At 42.6% G+C, this 24255-nt stretch overlaps 1 protein-coding gene across 1 annotated transcript in view; it reads right to left on the reverse strand.

The window, feature by feature from the left end:
* The window catches only part of AP3M1 (adaptor related protein complex 3 subunit mu 1), an 83935-nt gene that overhangs the window by 5469 nt on the left and 54211 nt on the right, over positions 1 to 24255 (reverse strand). Inside the window, exons 4-8 of the mRNA XM_068255378.1 lie at positions 18989 to 19126; positions 15972 to 16057; positions 14918 to 15051; positions 8812 to 9019; positions 2156 to 2300 (exon numbers count right to left, since the gene is read on the reverse strand). Coding sequence (XP_068111479.1) covers positions 2156 to 2300; positions 8812 to 9019; positions 14918 to 15051; positions 15972 to 16057; positions 18989 to 19126 — 711 coding nt within the window. The remainder of the gene's footprint in view (positions 1 to 2155; positions 2301 to 8811; positions 9020 to 14917; positions 15052 to 15971; positions 16058 to 18988; positions 19127 to 24255) is intronic.

Consider the following 24255-nt stretch of genomic DNA (forward strand, 5'->3'; position numbering starts at 1 on the left):
GGCGGGATGACGTCACGGACGTCGGGACGTCATAGGGAATCCCGATCCGCCCCTCAACGCTGCCTGGCACTGATTGGCCAGGCAGCGCAGGGCTCTGGGGCGGGGGGGAGCGACTCGGCGCGGCGGATTGTGGCGGATCTGCGGCGATCGGAAGTTACAAGCAGCTAGCAAAGTGCTAGCTGCTTGTAACAAAAAAAAAATTATGCAAATCAGCCCAGCGGGGCCTGAGATATCCTCCTGCGCAGGTTACCCCGAGCTGAGCTCGGGATAACCGGCAAGGAGGTTAAGGCACGGAGGATGCCGTTCACGCCCTCCGTGCCAATAGCCGGGTTCCCCCGCTCATTAGCCCCACGGCCCGGGTCGGGCTCTCCTGCCTCTCATAAAATGGCTGCTTGATCTGGCCGTGACTGCGCAGTCCGCATAGCCGCGAGTGCGCTGCGCAGCTCTAGGGCCAACCCTCGATCCACGCTAGGGGGGGGTTGGCCCTAGAGCTGCGCAGCTGCACTTGCGGCTATGCGGTTTGCGCAGCCGCGGCCAGATCAAGCAGCCATTTTAGGAGAGGCAGGAGAGCTCGGCCCGGGGGGCTAATGAGCGGGGGGACCTGGCGGATCGGCACGGAGGGAGCTGACGGCGTCCTCCGTGCCTTAAAAGATGATGCAGGTAATTAACTTTTTTTGGTCATTTGGCTTAGTAAGTCCTTTAGCGGAAAGCTTTTTCACAATGCAATGCTATGGAGAAGACAAAAAAAACGCGTAACAACTAATTAAGTGTAAACTGGGCTTTAACCTGATCCTCTGTGCATAGCTCTGCAGAGAGGGAGCATAGGAAGGAGGCCTCCAAGGAGATTGGGGGAACACTGGGGGGGGGGGGGGGGGGGGGGCATAGTCTACCAAAAATAGTGGGGGGTAGACCACTATACTACCCAGGGAATACTGGGTGGGGACCACTAGACTACCAGTTAATACTGTGGGGGACTGGGAAACACTTAACTACCTGGGAGTACTATGTAGGGAGGACAGGGAGGGTGGGTGGGAATACCCGGGGGAGGGGGGTACCAATAGACTACCAGGGAATACTGTGGAAGAATATAGGGACCACCAGGGAGTATTAAAGGAGTATTGGGAGACCATTGGGGAATACTTTAAGGGAGAATAGTGACCACTGCACTAAAACTATATTGAAGGGGTGGGGGATCTTTAGACTACTAAGATAAGTTTTATGGGAATGGGGGGGGGACCACTAGCTCACCAAGAGAAGCTACCTCCCATAACCTAGCTGCCGGGAGCTCTATGCAGAGTACAGTGCACATTTTTACTCGCCTCCCTGGGGATCCAGACATTGGTAGCCGTCAGACATTGGTTCCTGTCCTTCGAAGCTCTGAATCACTCTGGTGAGATAGCTACAGAGTTACAGTGCCACCCGAAGGAAAGAGGAAATTGGAGCCCAGGGTAGTGAGTGAGTGCTGGCAGGGCTGTGGAGTCAGTACAAAAAAAATCTTCCGACTCCTCACTTTATGAAACCTCTGACTCCGGGTACCCAAAATGTCTCCGACTCCTTAGTCTAATACTTACCAAGGCTGTGGATTTTGTACAAAAATCATCCGATCTCCGACTCCTCAGTTTATAAAATCACCAACTCCAACTCTGGGCACCCAAAATTGCTCCGACTCTGACTCCTCAACTCCGACCCCACAGCCCTGAGTCCTGGGGCTACTGCAGGCATTCTAGTAGCATGATTTTTTTCCCCCTGATTTTAGTGTGTATCTAGCATTAGATCAATACATTGTATAACATATCTTATTCAAGCATAATGTTAAAATATAACAAAAGGTGCACTGCAGGATATATACAAGTAAAATATTGCCACACCTCATGGTCACTGGATTCCACCAATAGTCATCTTAATGCACCTAAGAACACATTTTTACTTAACTTAAAAAAAAAACTGTTTATTTTAAAACTGCCCAGATATTACAATTGCTAAACTTGAGGCAATGTGGCAAACTGTAGAGGATGCAGGGGTGACAGGAAGGGAGTTTAATACCTGCAATTTAACCTGCCCCAAAATCCAGTAATAAACAGCTCTAGCTTAGCCCATGTTTGAAAAGTATAAAGCATAAAAGTGGTGGATAAACTACTAGTAACTGGATACTTACCTGAGATTGCAAACTGTTGGATTTTAAAATGGATATTTAAACTGGGGTTTTCTTCTGGTTTTGGGGCACCAGACTGCAGAGAGATGACTCCCTTCAGGTTAGGAAGCTTCTGGGGAGTTATTTTACCAATGTCCCAGTTGAGTACCTAGATGGGGTGAACAAATAACTAAAGTGAGTCTTTAACATGATTTCCACAACAAACACACACAATGGCACTCTTGCCTTGGAGCGCTGGGTCCCCAGTTTTATATACTGTGGTAACTGTTGCAGAAGATGTCAACACTATATAAATACTAAATAAACAAAGTATGTTTATTCCATACTGTAACTGTATGATAAAATGAAGCAATCTACGACATTTTATATTCTGTAACTTTAACAATAAAAGTAAAGTTCTAACAATACTGTAAAGGCTCAAAATCAAATAAAGATCTACAAAAATGTAAATGTGCGTACACACATACAATTTTGTTTGGCCATTTATACAGAGGAGAGTGCTCCATCCTGATACTGCTAGACCTTTCTGCAGCCTTTGATACAGTTGACCATGACATCTCGATAACCTGAACTGGAAGGCGAAAACTATCTTAACCCAAAAGAAGGCCCAGCAGAGGCTGTTCTTCCTGCGTCAATAAAAGAAGTTCGGCATGGCCCAAGAACTTCTAAAGTCCTTCTACTCTGCCACTATCGAGTCGGTCCTCTGCTCCTCCATCCTCGTCTGGTATACTGGTGCCTCTGCCAGTGACAGATACAAACTACAGAGGGTCATCAGAACAGCGGAGAAAATAATTGGGAAGCCCCTCCCCCCACTGGAGCTCATTCACAACTCCAGGTTGGGGTCCAGAGCAAAGAAGATTGCCAATGATCCATCACATCCAGGTCATCGTTTCTTTACATGGCTACCATCGGGCCGGAGGTTTTGTGCTATCCACACCAAAACAACGAGACACAGAGACACTTTCTTCCCCACAGCAGTGAGACTCTTAAACTCCAACTAAGCCCCCCCCCCCTTATCTTTTTCTTTTTGCACTGTTATTGTTATTGCTACCATGGAAATGTCTGTCTTTCTCTCGCACTGTCCTTTTCTCATTGTCTCTTTTGCTTGCTGCAGCAACATATCTTCTACTGTCTGTGTGTGACCAAAATTCAATGTATTGCCAGTTTTGAGCCTGTTTGTTGCTAAAACCAATTCCGAGCATGACCCAGTTGTGCTTGGCGAAATAAAAGGATTCTGATTCTGATTGATAAGCAGGCTACAGGAATACTGCGGCATAGTTCTTCAGTGGTTCCAATCCTTCTTGAGTGGCAGAACATAAAGTTTTTATGGGGCCCTTCCTGTCCCCCTCTGTACCACTTAAAGAGAACCAGAGATAATGCACCCTCATGTATTTTACCTTATAAATCAGTGGGAACATGACCGTAAACACCTAATCTGCTCTTTGTTTCATTGTTCTCTGTTTAATTTGCCTGTTATCACCTCTGATAAGAATCCCGACTGAGCAGTCAGCTGGCTTTGCTACAGAATGATTATAGCTGAGACTGTGTTCTTTTGTGTCTTTTCAAGTCCAAGCCTGCCCCCTGCTGGCTCTGCTCAGGAATCATTATAGCTGAGTCATTATAGCAAAGCCAGACTCAATGCTCAGTCCGGGATTCTTATCTCAGCTAGATAACAGACACTTTTAGTAGTGAGGCTGAAACAGAGAGCAGAGTCAATGTTTTCTCTAATGTTCCCACTGATTTCTATGGTAAAATACATGAGGGTGCTTCGTCTCTGGTTCCCTTTAAGTATGGGGTGCCCCAGTGATCAATTCTTTCTCCCCTGCTTTTCACCATATACATGTTACCACTTGGAAAACAAATTCAAAAACATGGCCTGACATACCACTGCTATGCTGATGACACCCAACTATATCTTTCCTTTAAGCCTAGTGTGACAGACCCAACTCCAACTATAAACGCCTACTTAGGTGAACTATAGCAATGGATGAGTGACAACTGGTTGAAACTAAATGCAGACAAAACCAAAGTCCTTTTGACCGGAGGGCAGTGCATGACAACAAAACCACTTAACTTGCAATCTTCACTACTGGGAATAGGAGGCACGGATCTACACAGCTATTATCATGTGCGTGGCCTGGGAGTTATAATTGATGGGGATTTAAACTTCAGAACTCACATCTCTGCTGTGGTGAAATCCTCCAATTTTCACCTGAAGAACATTGCAAAAATCAAGCACCTTATCCCCCCCAGAAGATCTACCAACCTTAATTCATCCCTTCATTACATCCTGACTGGACTACTGCAATGCTCTCTACACTGGCCTTCCAAAAATAGACTTGTACCGCCCAGAGCTGATACAGAATACTGCTGCCAGACTGTTAACCAACCAACCAACCAACCCCGTCACTGCCACATAACGCCAGTCCTGCACTTCCTTCACTGGCTACCTATAAAATGGAGGGTCCTATTCAAAATTGGCCTACTGACATTTAAATCACTAAATAATCTGGGCCCTGGATACATGAAAAAAAATGTTACAGCTGCGTAGCAATCCCTGCAATCTCAGGTTCTAATAATCTTAGTCATACCCAGAGTCCACTTGGAAACTTTTGTCATGCTGCTCCTACGTTTTGGAACTCCTTACCTCAGCAGATCAGGACAGCTCTATCCCTGGATGTGTTTAAATCCAGACTAAAAATCCACCTGTTCAGTTTGGGATTTGCAGAAATATAACATTTGTTGTATGAATACTTCATCCTGCTACCAACTAATGAATCTGAGAGAGCCCAAGCACCTTGAGTCCTCTGGGAGAAAAGCACTATAGAAATGTTATTGTATTGTATACTACTCCCGTGTAGTACGAGAGTTTATCAACACAATCTGTTCATAACAGCATGGTGGCGTAGTGGTTAGCTCTCTCGCCTTGCAGCACTGGGTCCCTGGTTCGAATCCCAGCCAGGGCACTATCTGCAAAGAGTTTGTATGTTCTCTCCGTGTCTGTGTGGGTTTCCTCCGGGCACTCCGGTTTCCTCCCACATTCCAAAAACATACGGATAAGTTAATTGGCTCCCCCTAAAATTGGCCCTAGACTACAGTACTTACACTACATAATATAGACATATGGCAATGGTAGGGATTAGATTGTGAGCTCCTTTGAGGGACACTTAGTGACTATATATATATATATATATATATATATATATATATATATATATATACACACACTGTACAGCGCTGCGTAATATGTCGGTATATAAATACTAAATAATAATAACATTCAAAATCTGTTGGCCCTCATACTATTTGGTAACATTGGCCAATAAAGATGTGTGTACCCTGATCATGGTAAGGGCTGCAAAAAGGCTTGTGTGTCCGTGGTTGTGATTCCATCTAGCTTTCTTAGCAAGAATTTCTGCACTTTTTTTTTTTTTATAAATCCAGGATGGACTGGGTTTATTAAAAATATTTATATAAAAAATTCTCTAACTGTGGCACTTGCTTTAGACTGTATTTTCTGAACTGCTAATTTACTAATGCTGCAACCACCATTATGTTCCAATATGCATCAGTTGAAATGCTGTAACCACCATTATGTTCCAATATGCATCAGTTGAAATGCTGTAACCACCATTATGTTCCAATATGCATCAGTTGAAATGCTGTAACCACCATTATGTTCCAATATGCATCAGTTGAAATGCTGCAACCACCATTATGTTCCAATATGCATCAGTTGAATGCTGTAACCACCATTATGTTCCAATATGCATCAGTTCAAGACGGCAATTGTTTTAAAATTATGCAGCTTAAAGTACCACTGACCCGGTTTCCCCCTCCCCTTAAACTTTTAATAATGTTTTAACATTGGTGCAGTCACAGCACCATCCTCTCCCCTCCAGTACCCCCTGTGGACCCCATAGACTTTGGCTGAGGCAGAAGGTCTAAGGCCCCGTTCACACTTGCGTTTTGGCAAATAAACGGACCGGATCCTGATCAGAACCGTACGGTTCCGATCCGGATCCGGTCCGTTTGTATCAGGCATGCATCAGGCTGCCATCCGGATCCGTGGGCAAAAAATAGCGAAATTTAAAAAAAAAAAAAATGTTGGGGTCAGCAGAAGGTGCACCTGGTGCACGTGTAGAATCAGGTTCCTCCGCTGTAGGCCTCACCTCCACCATTCTGCCAAACAGCTCCAGCACGTCTGTCACTGCTGCTCCACTCCAGACATGCTTGGCCCATATGTCCCCATCCGAAATGGCCGCTTGCATACGCAGAGGAAGTGGGGTAGAACGTCAGGTTTTTGTAGGCAGTGTGTTCTGTGCCTTCCGTTCCCCATTGGTTTCTGTGTTCCTGATGGTGCTGTCAGGCTCCGGTCCGGGTGCGTGGGCCGGAGATCCGGACCCAAAAAATAGCGCATGTTGGAAAAGAGTCCGGATCCGATCCGGCTCCGTACTGTACGGAACGGACACGTGTGAACGTCCGCATAGACTTTACATTGCTGTGCGGAACGTACGTTCCGTTTGTACAGTATGCGGTCCGGATCAGACCAGGAAAATCCGGATAGCGACCGCTAATGTGAACCGGGCCTGATATGAGCAGGGAGAAAATGACAGTTCTTCCTTCCCGATGTGCGCCTATAACTCCGCCCCCTCCACATGCCGCTTTAGTTCCGTATCCGATTCATTACACACATTGTGCAGGGTCTCTGCGCTGTGTGCTGGCTTGTGATAACTGAGGATGGATATCCTTTCGACCTCAATTACTACAAACAGGGGGCGTTGGAGGGGGGATGATGGTGCTGTGGCAAAGTGCACCAGCAATAAAACATTTTTAAAAGTGTAACTGTAGGGCATAAAATAAAAAAAAAAACAATTCTTTATTTTTATCTGGTAAACAAGTAATGAGGATGCTAACCAGGCAATCCAAAAGTTAAAATATCTTACTTTTCTTGTTTATAAATGATCATTCCCCAGTTTCACGAATGGTGAAGCGGCGCCCAGTGGATATAAAACACTCTAAAAACACTAAAAATAAAAAACGATGAGGTGGCTTACCTCACGGAGGACAATCACTTATGATAGAAATTTATTAGAGATAATAAGCACAGGCAATGCGTTTCGTGGGATCTAGTCCACTTCCTCAGGCCAAGTAAAGTGCCGCTGTATATAACAAGCCGCATGTGGGGCGCCTCTTTTCTTGTTTATAAATGATCATTCCCCAGTTTACCTGACTCTTATTTGGTACGTTGCCGCACAAAGGAAGTTGCAGGGCATGCTGGGTTGTCTCTTTTTGCTTCTTTATTTCCCCTTAACTAATGTACAGAAGCAAAAAAGGACAACCCATCATGCCCTGCAAGGTAAACTGGGGAATGATCATTTATAAACAAGAAAAGTAATAGAGATTTTAACTTTTGGATTGCCTGGTTAGCATCCTTATTACTTGTTTACCAGATAAAAATAAAGAATTGATTTTTGATTTTATGCCCGACAGCTACACTTTAAAAGTTTATAAGACCAGGTCAGGGTTACTTTAAGTTTTATTAATCACTTTTATTATATCGCCACTGGAAATGCTTGGAGATATCTAAATACACTTGAAGTTAATCAGAGCCTATTCCGTCCCCTTTTCCTTCAGGTGACATGACACTTTGCCACCCAATACTACCACTGAGCAATAAATATCAGCTAATACCTCGATCTGCCAGGGTGGATTCCTTACACATTTTTGGGCACACTGGCTAAGGCCTCTTGCACACTGCAAGCGATTCAGATTCAGATTCCGCTTTTTAATCTGTTTTTACTTTCGATTCAGATTCAGATTTGCAGTTTTCTCCCTGCACACTGCAAATCAGAATCTGAATCTGATGTAAAAACAGATTAAAAAGCGGAATCTGAATCTGAATCGCTTGCAGTGTGCAAGAGGCCTTATGAAGAACATTACCCACTGATTGCACATTGCCATAGTGAATATTTGATGAAACTGTGCCATTGGGTGAGTTTAACCTCTTGAGGACCAGAGGTTTACACACCCCTAGTGACCAGGCCATTTTTTTTTACAATTCAGCACTGCGCAGCTTTTACGGCTTATTGCGCAGTCTTACAATGTACCACCAAAATGACTTTTACCTCCTTTTCTTCCCCCAAAAAAGAGTTATCTTCTGGTGGTCTCTGATTGCTGCTGCAATCTTTAGTATATTTTTTTTAGTAATGAAAAATGATTTTTTTTAAACTATTTCTTTTATTCACCCCCCTCCCCCCCAAACACAAAAAATTGTCCCTAGACTGCGATACATACACTACATTATACATACATAGGCATCAGCCTATGCATGGTATTAGATTGTGAATCATTGCTAGGGACAGTTAAGTGACATGGATGGCTTCTGTACAGCGCTGCTCTAGATTGCAGAGCTGTACACAACAATTTTATCTTTATTTCAGCCTGCCATCTCCGTTCGCGGCTGGAAGGCTGATCACAGCTCTGTGTCTCCATAGGGAAGGCGCGCACTGGCAAGCGAGCACACTTTCCCTGCTAATCCCACTCACCACACTTAGACACCAATTGGCATTAGGCGGTCCCCAGCGAGCCACGCTCCCACTGCTGGTTGGTGTTAGGCGGTTGGCAGCTGAACAGGTTAAAGAATGTGTCTGACATACCTTTGTTACAGGATCAAAAGTGTAGGCTCCTTGATTTGGAGTAAGGTTCATGTTCAGGACAACTCTTGGCATGTGTGCAGTTAGCACCACACTTTCCACAGTCTTGCCCATGGTTTGCTTGGGACCCACAGTAACATCAAACCTTCCACTCGAGCTGTTTTCTTGGAAAACAATGTTATGCTTTACATAGACAGGAATAGCCACCAAGCTATAAGAAGATTAAGAATGCATTATTTATAAACAATCTACAAATACATAAACGTAAAACATGCTGTACCAGAGCACGATCAATAGTCCGGATTGAAAAACGTCAAATATTAAATTGTAAACCCACCCAAACCAACATTTTAGTTTCGTATAAACAGTAGTCAGCTGGATCAGTAGCTGCTCCGTTCCAAATCTCTCACTGACTCCATCTTCTGCTCGGCTTGGGTAGTAAAAAAAAAACAAACCCCTAAAAAATGGAGTAGATGTTTGATCAGAATACTTGCTTAATTTAATAGTTACTGATTTCCCAGCAAGCTCATGGTGAACCAGAACTCCTAGGAGTGTGTAAGGGTCTGAAAAGGACTAAAAAGTCTACTTACTAGACTTTTAAAACAATTTTGCCTGCTTAAAACAGAAGGTATTTGCGATTATGCAGGTTGCAGTGAGCAGTTGGGATGTCCCACAGTGCATCACTGCTGAATATGCAAATCATCCCTTTGTTGTCTGTTCTGGAGGTGTGTTTAGCTATCATGGACAACAAAGGGACAATTTGCATATGCAGCAGTGATGTACTGTGGGACACCTCAAATGGACACTCCATCCTTAATAAATGCCTTCTGTTTAAAAGAGAATCTGTACTGTGCAAATCTTACATGAACGTACCAGCCTGTTTGTTGTCTTCTCCTAGCACCCTCTGTGATATTTTCAAAGCTCCCTGCTGCTTTCTTGGTGATAAAATCACTGTTTTATTCATTGTTTTTGTAAACAATGAAGATGGCTGCCAAACAGGAAATACATAATCAGAGTAGGTGCCTGTTTGCAGTGGCTCCTCTCAAGCCTGACTTGACTGCTGGATTGTTGCTCCCACCACTTGTTGCCTTAGCTGCTTATATGAGCTCTGCACTGATCTCTCTGCACTTACAGCTGTTCACAAGGTCACACCTCTGTGAGTCTTGCAGCCAGGAGTGCAGAGAGGGGCGTTCATAACTTGTCCCTATCACAGCAGAGGCAGTGCATTTCTCCCTGGGTCGACAAAGCTTGACAAAGAAAAGAAGATTAGATATATTACAGAGACAGAGCAATTAGAAAAGGCTGCAGCATTCCAGACCACATTAGAACAGGTATAGGAACTTATAGGATAGAAGAAATAAAGCTGAAGGTTTTGTTACAGAGTCTCTTTAAGAAGGCAAAATTCTGTTTTGCATACCATTTTAGTACGGAATCTTTTTGGTCATATTCACACTCCTAGGTGTTCTGGTTCACCATGAGCTTGCTGGGCAACCTGTAACTCTGGAACCCAATTCACTTTTTGTTGTCTCCTAGGTGATATTTTCACACCTTGTCAATTAAATGCTTTTTAAATCACCAGCAAGAAATAAAATACTTACAATAATTTTGATAATACTTTGTCACCAACTTTTTATTACTTTTTCAATTGCAAAGTGCTGAAAAAGTTACTTTGAAGAGAACATGAAAAATTATCTCCTAGGTGAAAACTTGGCAGAAAAGGTTAATTGCATATGGGCCTGCGTGTTTCACGTCCTACCCCATATAGATCCATATTAATTCATGCCATACACTGATGAGGACCAACCAGTCCAAAACAGTCTGTATGCATGTTGGGTTAGATTGGCTCTGTAATATCAAGCTGACACCTAATTGCATTCCAGTGGTTCTGGAGGTGTGTTTAACTATCAGAGACAATTTCCATATTAAGCAGTGATGCAGGGCTTCCCAACCCAGTCCTCAAGTACCACCAACAGTGTGTGTTTTGTGGAAGTCCACAGAGGCAGTTAATGAGCTCTGCTGAGACACTAATTATCTCACCTGTAACTATTTGTGGTTTTCTGCAAAACAAGTACAAAACAAGGTGGGATTTGAGGATAGGGTTTGGAAGCTCTGTTTTAGACAATTGGGTCTATTTGCAATTAACTTTTTCTCCTTAATTTTCTCCTAGATCATTTTTCATCTTCAATTTAAAATAACCTTTCAGCATTTTGCAATGGAAAAAGTTCTATCAAAATCATTATTTTTTTGGGCTTGCTGGTGATTTAACTACTTTACGACCACCTCACGCTAATGGGCGTGACCGCGGCGCCAGGCCCAGAACCGCCTAACGCCAATTGGCATCAAGTCCTGGGGCTGCAGTTTCCCAGGGAACGGCCACACGCATGCGCGATCGTTCGCTGCCTCTTAACGGAACGGAGTTCTGTGAATAGCCTGCTAGCCGCCGATCGCGGCTAGCAGGCTGCTTGTAAACGTAAGGGGAAAGAAATCCCCTTTGTTTACAAACGTACAGTGCTGCCGGAGGCCGCAGCGCTGTACAGATCGGCGATCCCCGGCCTCTGATTGCCCGGGGAGTGCCCTCCTCTCACAGGCTGATGCCTATGAGAGACGGAACAAGACGGATCGCTGTCCTGTTCCAATCCTAGTTCATGGAGGGGAGGAGGGGAGGAGGGAAGGGGAGGGAGGGGGACGGGGAGAGAGAGCCTCGCTGAGGCATGTGAAAAAAAAAAAATAAAGCCTGCAGCGATCGGACCCCTCCGGTGGCATGTCCCCTTAGGGACAAAAAAAGGAGGCGAGTCCGATCGCTGGGCACCTAAGCTGGGCTGTGCAGAAGGCTGAAAAGCCTGCACAGCCCAGCAATGCAAAAATGAGCCTGGTCTTTAGGGGAGGGGGGGGGGGGGAGGGTTTACCACTGCGGTCGTCAAGTGGTTAAAAAGCATTTTGACAAGTTTGAAAATGTCACCTTTACGACAAACCGGAAGAGAGAAAAAAGTTAATTGCATATGGACCCTTGTGTCCAATTTATATGTGCAATAAACCTTAGGTTGTGGACAGTACCAAAAATGTGCGTTACAACAATTTATTTCGAAGGTTCCCCCCCCCCCTTTTTTTTTTTTTTGCTATACTTCGGCTACACCAATACAGACCAGTTAAAAACAGATTGGGCAACACGGTGACATACTGGTTAGTGCTCTTCCCTTGCAGCGCTTGGTTCCGGGTTCAAAACCTAGCCCGGGCACTATCTGCATGGAGTTTGTATGTTCTCCGTGTCTGCATGGGTTTACTCCAGGCACCCCGGTTTCCTCCCACATCGCAAAAACATACAGATAAGTTAATTGGCTTCCCCCTAAAAATTGTCCCTAGACTAGAATACATGCACTTAACGATATAGATATACGACTATGGTAAGGAATAGCTTGTGAGCCCCTTTGTGGGACAGTTAGTGACGATATACTCTGTACAGCTCTGCTTAAAGTGGACCCAAATTAAAAATACAAGATTTCATAAATAAAATCTATTTTCTAACTTATAATAATAAATAGCAGCCTTTTTTCAGCTGCATGATGACAAATATAAAATATTTTACATTTATTGGAGGAACCCCTCCCTTCCTTTCAAATTGCCGGGACAGGATCCAGCAAATTGATGGAGTAAATGGTGTCCAGCACAGGAGGAATTGCTAATGGCTGCCCCAGTATAATCCTAGTTATGAAAAGAGAAGGGTGAAAAGCAGTCACTGAAATGCTTATAGGCTTGAAAGAGTGTTTATTTATCTTTGTATGTGTCAGAGTAGTGCAACTAAATATAATATAAAAATGTTTCATTTGGGTCCGCTTTAATATGTCGGCGCTACAGAAATACTTAAATAAAAATAAATACAATTGTTTATGCACAGTGGCCCATATGCAATTCACCTTTTCAACTGAGTTTTCTCTTGGTGATATTTTCATAACTTGTAAACAAAATGTCTTTTACACACCAGCAAGCAAACAAATGCTCAAAATAATTTTGATAGTACTTTTTCACCTACTTTTTGGGACTTTTTCCATTGCAAAGTGCTAAAAGCTAATTTAAATTGAAGATGAAAATCTCCTAAGAGAAAACCCAGGAGAAAAAGTGAATTGCATGTAGGCCAGTGTGTTAAAAAAGAGAAAATGGCAGAGACACTCCCCCTCTTTTTCACCTAATGCAGCATCAGCTACATATACACACACACACATATATATATATATATATATATATATACACACATAAAAGAAACACCAAGCCTTTTCAGTTCTGCTTAGTAGATTTTTAGTCCGGAGGTTCACTTTAAGTTGGACAAGAAAGCTGTGAATCTGCAAGTTACCTAAAACAGTTAAAGTTTTCTTTTGTCAGGTTTGTTCTTTCCTAGTATTTGCCCTATTCTAGTGTCGCATCTGATTCCGTTTCTCCAAAACCACTTTTGCTGGCTCCATTATTAAAACTTCTAATTGTTCTGAATAGTGAGATGTCGTGTCCTTTTTTTTATTATTTCTATATTAAGCAACATAGAAGTACAGTGACAGCCTTGAAAGGCCTCCTACTGTGATTTGCACTCTACTCCTCTCTTCAATCCTTCTATATGTGTCCAGCGATCTTAGTGGCACAGGAGAAGTGCAGGGCGTCTCATACCACGCCTCCTGGGCTGCTCTAAGCAACATCTCCTACCTACATATGGCACGATCTCTATGCAGCCTTAATATGGCAGTTTTTCAGAAGAGGGCATGGCTAACCAACAAAATCTGGATTTTGTGGAACAAAAGATCAGTTTTTAAAAATGTATTAATGCTACTGTATTATAACGTCTGCTGCCCAGTCTGAAAATGTGGGTTTTATTTTTACACTTCAAGTCCACTTTCAAATAACTGTTATGGCTGTGACAAACACTCTGACTGGCAGGAAAGAGATAAAAAGTTCGACTGGTTTTCATTACTTTCTATGGAAGCTGAATAAGTATGACATGTGGCAGTATATGCCGGGTGAACCATTAAAACTTTAGACCTAGATTTTTTTTATTTAATATTTTTTACTTTTTTTGATCTCCAGCGCGTTGGACACTTTCCAATTGTTTGGATTACTGGTCATCTGGATACCTGAATAATGATGTTTTTTGTTGATACCGATTCAGTGTTGCAGTTACTGGTCTCTGGTCCTCACTGTCTTCCTTTTGAAAGGGAGGAATAAAGGTGTTTTGGCTTCCATACCAGTATGAGGACCCGTTTCCACTAGTGTGAATCTGCATGCATTTCCTGCATGCATATTCGCATAGACAAGAAAAGTGGATGGGACTGTTTCCACTTGCCAGGATTTCTGAGCGTTTTTCTGTGCAGAAAAAATCTTCACGGCAGAGCCATCAGAATTCGCATACCGCTATGCGATTCGTATACAATGTATTTAATAGGAAATTTGCATGCGGTTTTGGTATGCGAATTTTCATGCAAATTTGCATACGATTTCGCATAGAAACAATGGAAAAGCATGCATGCATTGCCATGGTTAAATTCGCATATATAGTCAGCCATGCGAAGTCGTATGTGAATTCGCATGAAAATTCGCATACAACCACATGCAAAATTTGCATCAGCATAAGAATTTTTTCCGCGGCAATTCCCACCGCACAAGTGGAAACAGGCCCTGATAGTTATTTTATAAATCAAAGTTTTTTGCAATTAGTTTTAAATTGATATATTTTACTCTTTTATTTATTTGCCTACTCCTTATTCTGTTTTCTTTGTAGCTGGGAGTTTTGTGATTCAGTAGAATTGCCTATTTGGCTGGGCATTGGTAGTGGGGGAGATAATACTTTATCATACTAGGGGCTGGGGCACAGCGGTATTTACACTCAAAATCAGTTGTAGGACTAAAGGGCTGTTAGGAGTGGGCAAGACATAAAATAAAGTACAAAGTGTTAGTCAATGAAGGCTGCAAAGACCATCTATAAGAAGCTTGTAGGGAAGCAAGTTACTAAATATTACCGGGTAAAAATACCAGTTTTGGCATGACTGATCTTAGACTATTAGTTGTTTGTACTGTAAGTCTGTACTGTGAGACACTAATTCTTTCACACCAATATTGTACTCTCAGTACTTACTTTTGTGAACTGACACGATAAGACATGAGCCGAAAGTTTCCATCTGGAGGAATGAATGACAGGACTCTTTCTGATTCCCATCGCTTGAATCGGACACAGGGGTGGAAGCTGACATCATCCAGGAGCCGAGGATTCTGAAAACAAGTATTGTTGTCCATTAAACAATCACAATATGTTACGAAAACTGCTAAAAGATCATTTAGCATTATGCAGTGAGTCTAAAGATCAAAACAATAAGTGATAATTGCAACGATGCTTCACATAGGTGGGGTCATAAGTGGCAGGACCTTGCAGATAGAAATATGTATACAGACGTATGCTGTGAATATAGCCATAAGGTGCCCATTAATGACGCAATCTTAATTCCACATTCAAATGTCCAAAAGTATGGCCTAAACCCTGAAAATACTCCATGAGGAGTTGGACTAGACCAGTCAGATCTGTCAGATTCTTACTACCTACTGTAAGCGGCAGTGGGAAAAAAAGTATAGTGCATTTTAATAAAGATTGTATTGGGTGACATTTACCCCCGTGTTCATATAGCTTGTTAACCAGCAACGTTCTTTTCAGCAAGCAGCTTCTTTTATGTTTTATAAATGAACAGTCAATCTGTCTTCTGTATACTTATTGACATGGTCTGTACTGTTATGCTGGGAACACATTATGCAACTTCCCCATCCGATCAATGGGTAATCTGACTGGAAGTTGTATCATGTGTACTTATCCAAACTGCTCTCAATCAATAAAGGGATTGATTTTTGATGATAACTTTGCAAAATCAATCAATTTATTGAACAGAAACAGATCGGACAGGTCAGAAATAATCTAGGCTGTGCATGTGGACCTTAAATAAAAATTTTGTAAGTTTCATGTCATTTCAGTGCAAACATATACAATACTTTTTCTTGGTAGCTACGTAGAATGTGAAACCCAGTCCAAACTTTATCAACTTATTTATACAAGACTTTCAACACCTAGCTGCCTCTTTTATGCCCTTGGCATTTCAAAACAGGAACATACATGAAAAAAAGAATCACATTTATAATCATATTACCATAAAAGACAACGTGAGGTCAGGCATCCCAGTCAGCTTGACACAGGCTTCTACCACTCCTTGAATCTCAGCAAACACAGTGGAACCTTTAGGGGTGAACATAATGTGTTCAAATCACAGAGAGAACTCAACTCAATTCTATCCGAATCTAAAATCACATCATAACACAAACTACTGTCATTTTAAAATAAATACTGTGCTTTTTATAAATAAAAAAATACATTTACTGTATGTGGATACCTTGGCATTGCACTTTGGTGCCGAAATATGGATAAGAAACGGTAACATCAATTATTGTTACGTATCACAGACATTTCCCACTGCACTCAATGTACACAGTAATATGGCTGTGATTGTAGTTCTGCAAGGTGACCATGCTAACCCACGGTGTTGTGCCCGAAATCTCTGTACTGCTTGTCTACATTTTCTATCCTACTTATAACCCTGGCCTAGCATAATACGAATTCCTGACCTGTCCATAACACTAACTTTAAAGCGGAACTGTAATAAAGGACTGAACTTCATCCCAATCAGTAGCTGATGCCCCCTTTTTAAAGAGAAAGCTTTATCTTTTGTCGAATAGATCATCAGGGGGATCTGCATGTTTGATTTTGTGGTAAAATCCCTCTCACATTTTGATGTCATGACCTAGGTCCTGACAGTTTGCAGTCTGTGAACCTTGCTGCATTGTGGGAAATAATGGCTTTTTACAACTACCAAGCAGGCACCATCTACCTCTGTGCATAGAACTCTTAATAACGAACATTCTGTACAGATCACCTGGCAGAACTAAAGTTGTCACCTCCAGTGAAAAATTTCAGAATGTGAATCAGGGAGAGGAAAGATTTTACAATGGGAAAACACTAAATGATCTATAAATGAATATTGTAAACAATGAGCAATTTTATTCACTGTTATTTTCACTACAGTTCCTACAGACATTATCTGTCTTAGTGTCAATTGCATCTGACTTGTTTCCCATCTATGAAAAACAGCTCCTGCAATGTTTACCTTATTGACCATATCATAATGGTAAATCACAGTGTTCAGTTGAAAATGGAGTCTTCTCTAGGGGTCATTGGGGGTTCAGCGCTGTTCTTCTGTGTCTCAGCAATGTTGCTGCCTGCTAGTGCTTGTGTCCTGCGGGCTGCTATGGCATTTAAAACACCCAGACTGTAATGGAGGGGGCCACTAAGGAAGAAGCAATCCTCATTTAGCCAGAAATGATGCAGCCTGTCTTGACTAATACACAAGCAGATAACTCAGGTAAACATTGGAATGGAAGAGTTGGGTGAGCCATCAGCTGCTCAGCCAGAGAGGCACAGAACTGAACTGAAAATTAAAAGTCAAAATAAACATAAACATGTCATTATTACAGACTGTGTAATCTACTCATCAATCTCTTTCTCCTCTCCTCTGTCCCGTTTCTACACTGTGATTAATGGAATGCTCTGTCTTACATTTTAAAAATGGCCGTTACCCCATAACAGCTTCCTGGTCAGCACACTGTTAAACTATAATATCACCCACTTAAAGTGAACCTTAAGCCAGAAAAAAAAAATAGTTTTACTCACCTGGGGCTTCTACCAGCCCCCTGCAGCAGTCCTGTGCCCTCGCAGCCACTCACTAATCCTCTGGTCCCCTGCTGCCAGCTAGTTTCGTTTTTGCCGACAGGCCAGTCAGGACTGGCCATGCGCAGCTTTTTCCGCATTCCGCATCCGGAGTGACGTCATCGACGTCGTGACGTCACAGGGAATCCCGATCCACCCCATAGCGCAGCCTGGTGGCAATTGGTCAGGCTGCGCAAGGGGTATGCGGGGGGGGGGCGCCTGTATCGCGGCGCATCGGCGGCGGCGATCAGACCAAACACGCAACTAGCAAAGTGCTAGCTGCGTGTTTGAAAAAAAAAAATGATGTAAATCGGCACAGCAGGGCCTGAGCGGCATCCTCCGGCAGCTTACCCTGTGTCACACACGGGGTTACTGCCAAGGAGGTTAAACAAAAAGTTACTGTTGCCATCTTGTGGCCAAATAGTAAGACTACACCCTAAAGCATTTTTTACGTACAAATAAATTAGTTTTACACTAAAAATTAACTCCTCACCTCCCACACTCCCCAATTTTTATTTTATTTTTCTAATTTAAAAAAAAAAAAATAATTACAATTAAAAAAAATACATAAATAGTTACCTTAGGGACTGAACTTTATAAAGTAACAGTGTTATACCCTCTTGACATAAATATTTAAAAACTATGGGCTTGTAATTAGGGATGGACACAAAACTGAAAAACATGCACCTTTATTTCCAATTAAAATATTGGCGCCAAACATTGTGATAGGGCCATAATTTAAACGGTTTTATAACCGGGAGAAATGGGCAAATACATTTCATGGGTTTTAATTACAGTAGCATGCATTATTTGAAAACTATAAAGGCCGAAAACTGAAAAATAATAATTTTTTTCCCACATTTTTTTCCTATTTTCCCATTAAAACACATTTAGAATAAAATAACTCTTGGCATAATGTCCCACCTAAAGAAAGCCTAATTGGTGGCGAAAAAAACAAGATATAGTTCATTTCATTGTGATAAGTAATAATAAAGTTATAGATGAATGAATGGAAGGAGCGCTGAAAGGTGAAAATTGCTCTGGTGGTCAAGGGGTAAAACCCCTCAGTTGGGAAGTGGTTAATCAGCATTATAGTGGTTCTAAAAACCATAATGTGGTGAGTAATTAAAATCTGCACTGGGGTGCGCGGTTCTGTAACTACGCAACGGCTCCTAATCATTGTGAGCTTTGTAGCTACTCCTTCATGTTGTATAGGTTTCATTTCATCTCACTCCTCTGAATGGAAGGTGGAAGAAGATGGGATCTTAAGATAGAAAATTATGAAAATGTTGAACTGTGTGTGTCAGTCTGAAAACTCATAGTACGGTTTTCTACAGAGATCAGTCACCAGGCTCAATTTTACCAGTTTTATCATAGTTACAAATTTGTTCAACGACCATTCTTTACCTGATTTGTCTATGATTGCATCTACTTCCTCAATCATATCAAAATAGGCCTCATTGTTGGTGTACTTGACGCCAGCCCTTCTCCATGGGATGTTGGAGAGCTGTCCTGTAGGCAGAGTTTCTCCCATATTGCTACTTCCTGTGAAGAAAGAGAATACTATGGGGTTACGGTTGTAAATTGTAAACTGAGCATACATTGAAACCACATACTGGTGAGGCCAAAATTATTAGACCCCCAGGAATTATGGAACATTTTCCTAAACTTCTTCCCAATGTTTGCAGCATTGATGAAACCTAATAGAACCTCTTCTGGAGTTGATGTTTCAAGGAACACAGTAGTAAGGGCTCTTCATCAGGGAGGGCTTCAGGGCCATCGTCTCAGAATAACCCCTTTACTCAAAGAGTGGCACATCACAGCCAGACTGATGTTTGCCTGTGAACATTTGAAAGGTAAAGATGAGTTTTGGAAGCCTGTGCTTTGGACTGATGAGACTAAACTGGAACTGTTTGGGCACATTGATGTTTGGCAAAGCAAGGGAGAGGCCTTCAACCCAAGAAACACAGTTCCCACAGTTAGCCATGGTGGTGGGAGCATAATGCTGTGGCCTTTGCAGCCTCAGGCACAGGGAGCCTTGTTCGGGTACATGGCATCTTGAAAAAATAAAATTACATTCACATTTTGAGGGAGAATATGCAGAAATCTGCTCGTAGTCCAGGCTTAGGTAGTTGCTGGATCTTCCAACCCCAAGCATATATCGAAATTGGTTCCCAAAACTGATCATGGAGTGGCCTATACAGAGCCCAGACCTCAATCATATTGAGAATCTGTGGTGGGTGCTCAAAGTGAATGTCCAGGCTTGGAAACCATGCAATTTGGACCCGCTAGAACAGTTTGCAATAGAAGAATGGGCCATAATCCTTCAGGAGACCTGTGCCAACCTAGTAAGAAACTACTGTACTCTAAGAGATTGTTGTGAGTTCAGAAAGGGTACACTATTGACTATGGTATGTGCATTATTATGGCATATACCTGTAATATCAATAAGATCACCAAATAAAATTTTATTTCACAGATGACATATACATTTCCTCCAGTGAATATAAATAATTCTAATCTCGTGAATGTATGAAATGAAACACATGTAGATATCTGCTTTTCTTTGTACATATAGAATTATGCATGCTGCACAGGTAATGGCATGTGTACTTGCCACGTGGCCCTCAGCGCCTGTACTGTAATAATTACTGTGCTTTCTCAATATTTACCTTTAACCTCTTCACACTTGAACTGTTCCAGCTCACACCCATTATCTCCAGATAAAGTGAGTGCTGCGCTGAACAGAGGTCACGCAGGAAAAGACCAACAGTATACACATTTTACAGACACTTTTGTCCTACTGACATCATCCTCTATCCTGGAGCAAGGGTGACATACTGATTTTCTCACACAGTTAACAATTACTACTACTGCATATGGGAATATTTACCTCCAATATAGCTGTTCTTATTGTGCCATTAATAATTTAATATTAATGCAGGTGACTTCTAAACAAAACAACTTTTTAGACACACTGTGTGTAAGTGGCAAAAATGGTCCGTGAAGAACTTCAATGATTTGTCTTTCTATTAAATCACACCTGGAAGGCACAGCTCCCTGCTGGTCACATATGGCAATTACAGTTGTAATGGCGTGTTCTATCTTAATGTCACAGTACTGACCTCTGTAGTTCATACATAATGCTTTTGCTTTCCTGGCTAGTGAAACTAGCCTCTATGGCAGGTGATTGTATTACCTACTATTTCATTACAATCCTTGGCATGGAGAGTCTGTGTGCTGGATTGCCCTCTTCCTTCTGGACAGAAGGCACTGTGAGCACTAATAGGCATAAGCCTTGAGGAAAAGAAACATCATGTGGCACAGAGAGCAGAAGAGCTCTTTTGGCAGATATACAGTTAGGTCCATAAGTATTTGGAAAGAGACAATTTTCTAATTTTGATTCTGTACATTACTGCAATGAATGTTAAATGAAACAACAATGAAACTGTGTTTCAGTGCAGACTTTCAGCTTTAATTCAGTGGGGTCAACAAAACAATTGCATAAAAATGAGAGGAAACTAAAGCATTTTTTTAACGCAATCCTTTTATTTCAGTATTATTCCCTTCAATATTTGTGGACATAACTACCTATGTTGCTGCTTACATGGGCAAATTTTAGAAAGTTTACTCCAGTGCATATCTAAGGATTCTTGGAAAATAATTCAGTCCTGGTCATCTGGCTTCACCTGTGACCCCTGGATAGTCTGAGGCCATGTTTTGTATACGCGTTTTTTAGCAATACAGTTTTTCTACCCATGCGCTGTTATTCACAGCAAGGCATGGTTGCATGCATTTTTGTGCAATGCAGTGTGATTCCATTCATTATAAATGAATTAAATTGCAACTGCTTCTGGTAGAACCGCGTACAATGCAGTGTCATTCCACCCACATTGCACATAGTGCGGAAGTGGAAATGAGGCCTTAATGGTTGAGAGAGATTAATTCTTATTTTTAAACAAAACATTTGAATTTTTTTTTGTCTAGTAAAACTATAATCAGTCAAAAAGTACAGTAGATATTCTAGACTTTTGTGATTCTCTTTTGGTGTCTTACCAGCACCAGGGTGGGACTGAGCTGCCCGGGAGAATCTCTGATGGGCCCTCTTGTGTTTTAAAAATGGCACCAGTGCCAGTTGCCATGGGACCAGTGCCGCTCTCTTATGGGGCCCCTGCCACTTGAACCTTCAAGTACCACATGTTGGGGGTTGGGGGGGGGGGGGGGGGGGAGGTTCCTGTGCGGGGTTGGAAGGGGTGACGCATGACACATGATACACATTGTCAGTTCAAAGCAAGAAAAGTGAGATTCCGGCACTCTTAAAGGTGGCAGCAGGAGATGTAGACTGCACCTTAATTCGCTGTATTGAATGAAAGTGTTTATCCCTTTGAAGGGCGTGCACAGGCTGAATGGCAAACAGCAATCTTATGTAGAGGAGGGAGGCAAGGTGAGGCCAGCACTGCGATTCAAATGTGTTTATTGGGATAAGGAATTGTAGAAAACACAGTCGGCATTAGGTCGGATGCAATGCGGATGTGGTGGGCGCCAGGTCTAGTTCCCCGTGCGGACGTCCGTTTCGAGCGTCTAGCGCTTGTTTACCTCATTGCGGTGAACAAGCACTAGACGCGCGAAACGGACGTCCGCAGGGGGACCTAGACCTAGCGCCCACCACATCCGCATTGCATCCGACCTAATGCCGACTGTAGGTGTTTTCTACAATTCCTTATCCCAATAAACACATTTGAATCGCAGTGCTGGCCTCACCTTGCCTCTCTCCTCTACATGATACACGTCATGCAGAGATCAATCGGCGAGAGGGGAGCCGGCACGGACACTGTATGGAGCCGAGCAGGAGTAAGTGAGTCAATGCAGAGCTGCGCTAGCTCTGCAGGGGGATACAGGAAGGTAGCCCATGGAAAGGGAGGGTGGAATGATGTTGGCTCCCTTCCCCGCAGTCAGTATCACTCAACGCACCGCTCGCTAGCCCTACCACCCAGCAAGGCAACACCAAGCCCAAAGCGCCTAGCAAAGCCCCCAGCACCAAGCAAAGTGCTCAGCTGCCAGCAAAGCCCCTAGTCCACCAAATTGCAAAGCGTCTAGCATCCAGCAAATAGTCTAGCAAAGCCCCCAACCCAGCACCAGAAAATTGCCCAGCACCAAACGCCCAGCAAAGTCCACAGCCCAGCAAATTGCACAGCAGAGCACGCAGCACAGTACCCAGCAAATTGCACAGCAGAGCACCCAGCAAAGCCCCAGGCCAGCAAAATGACGGCACATCATCCAGCAAATAGCACAGCAAAGCACCCAGCAAATAGCCCAGCAAAGCCCCCAGCCCAGCACCCAGCAAACTGCACAGCAAAGCTCCCAGCTCAGCACCCAGCAAACTGCACAGCAAAGCTCCCAGCTCAGCACCAAGCACAGCCCCTAGCCCAGCAATTTGATATATATGGGCACATGGCTACTTAATTCTGTTTTCTGGAAAACATGGCTACTTAATTTATGTATACAGGGCCCACTCGGGTACCGGTACTTATTTATTTTATTATGATGCACCTGGCTATTTAATTTATTCATTGTAATGGTGTGTACACACTTGAAAGATAAATGAAAGATCTTAGACCAATTTTACCACCTTCCATGTAGTATGAGAGCCATAGGCTACACAGTCTAATCTATTGAGCTGAACTCCCCATTAGATAAAAAAATCTTTGCAAGATGCTGTACACAAAGATGCTGTACACATTAAAAAGATCAGTATTGGTAAAAGATTTGTTACTGCAAAAGATCCATTCCTGCAAAATGCATTCATAGTCTATATCTGCAGATCCTCATACACACCTTGTTTAACAGACATTCATCTGCATATCTGAAAATCCATCCTGGTGGATCTGATCTGCAGATGAATGTCTGTTAAACAAAGGTGTGTATGAGGATCTGCAGATTTCATAGACTATGAATGCATTTTGCAGGAACAGATCTTTTGCAAATACTGATCTGTTGCATGTGTACAGCATCTTTGTGTGCAGCATCTTGCAAAGATTTTTATCTGATGGGGAGTTCAGCTCAATAGAATAGACTGTGTAAAGTATGGCTCTCATACTAAATGGAAGGTGGTAAAATCGGTCTAAGATCTTTCATTTATCTTTAAAGTGTGTACACACCATACGGCACCTGGCTATAAAATTTGTTCATTGTAAGGCATCTGGCTACTTAATTATTTTATCTGGAGGTGTGTGACTAAATATTTTTATTTAGCGGCATGTGACTGCTTGATGAATTATCATAAACCATGTAACTACTTGGTTATTTTATCTAAAGTTTATCTGGGCAGACCGACTTTCTGTGAATAACACCCCTACTTATTTCATGTACATTTATTAGCTGTGCGCCACACATACCAAGCTCCAACGCCAGTGAATCCAGCACCTGCATAGCCCCCTGCCGTCCTCACCCAAAAAAATTCTGGAGCAGCCCCTGCACAGTCAGATCATGTACTATCCTCGCTATCTATTCCCTTCAGTAGTCATAGTCTAATGTCCTACCAAATTATTATGTATTTATATAGCACTGACATCTGCGTGAAAATTACAGTGTACATGGGTATCTGAGCTTCAAATCGGGGGGCGCGTGGGCCCCAGGCTGAAACTTCCCTGGTGGGCTCTTTGTGTCCCAGTCCG

Source organism: Hyperolius riggenbachi, chromosome 10 (genome assembly GCF_040937935.1).
Source record: "Hyperolius riggenbachi isolate aHypRig1 chromosome 10, aHypRig1.pri, whole genome shotgun sequence".
In the NCBI taxonomy this organism is placed as follows: Eukaryota; Metazoa; Chordata; class Amphibia; order Anura; family Hyperoliidae; genus Hyperolius; species Hyperolius riggenbachi.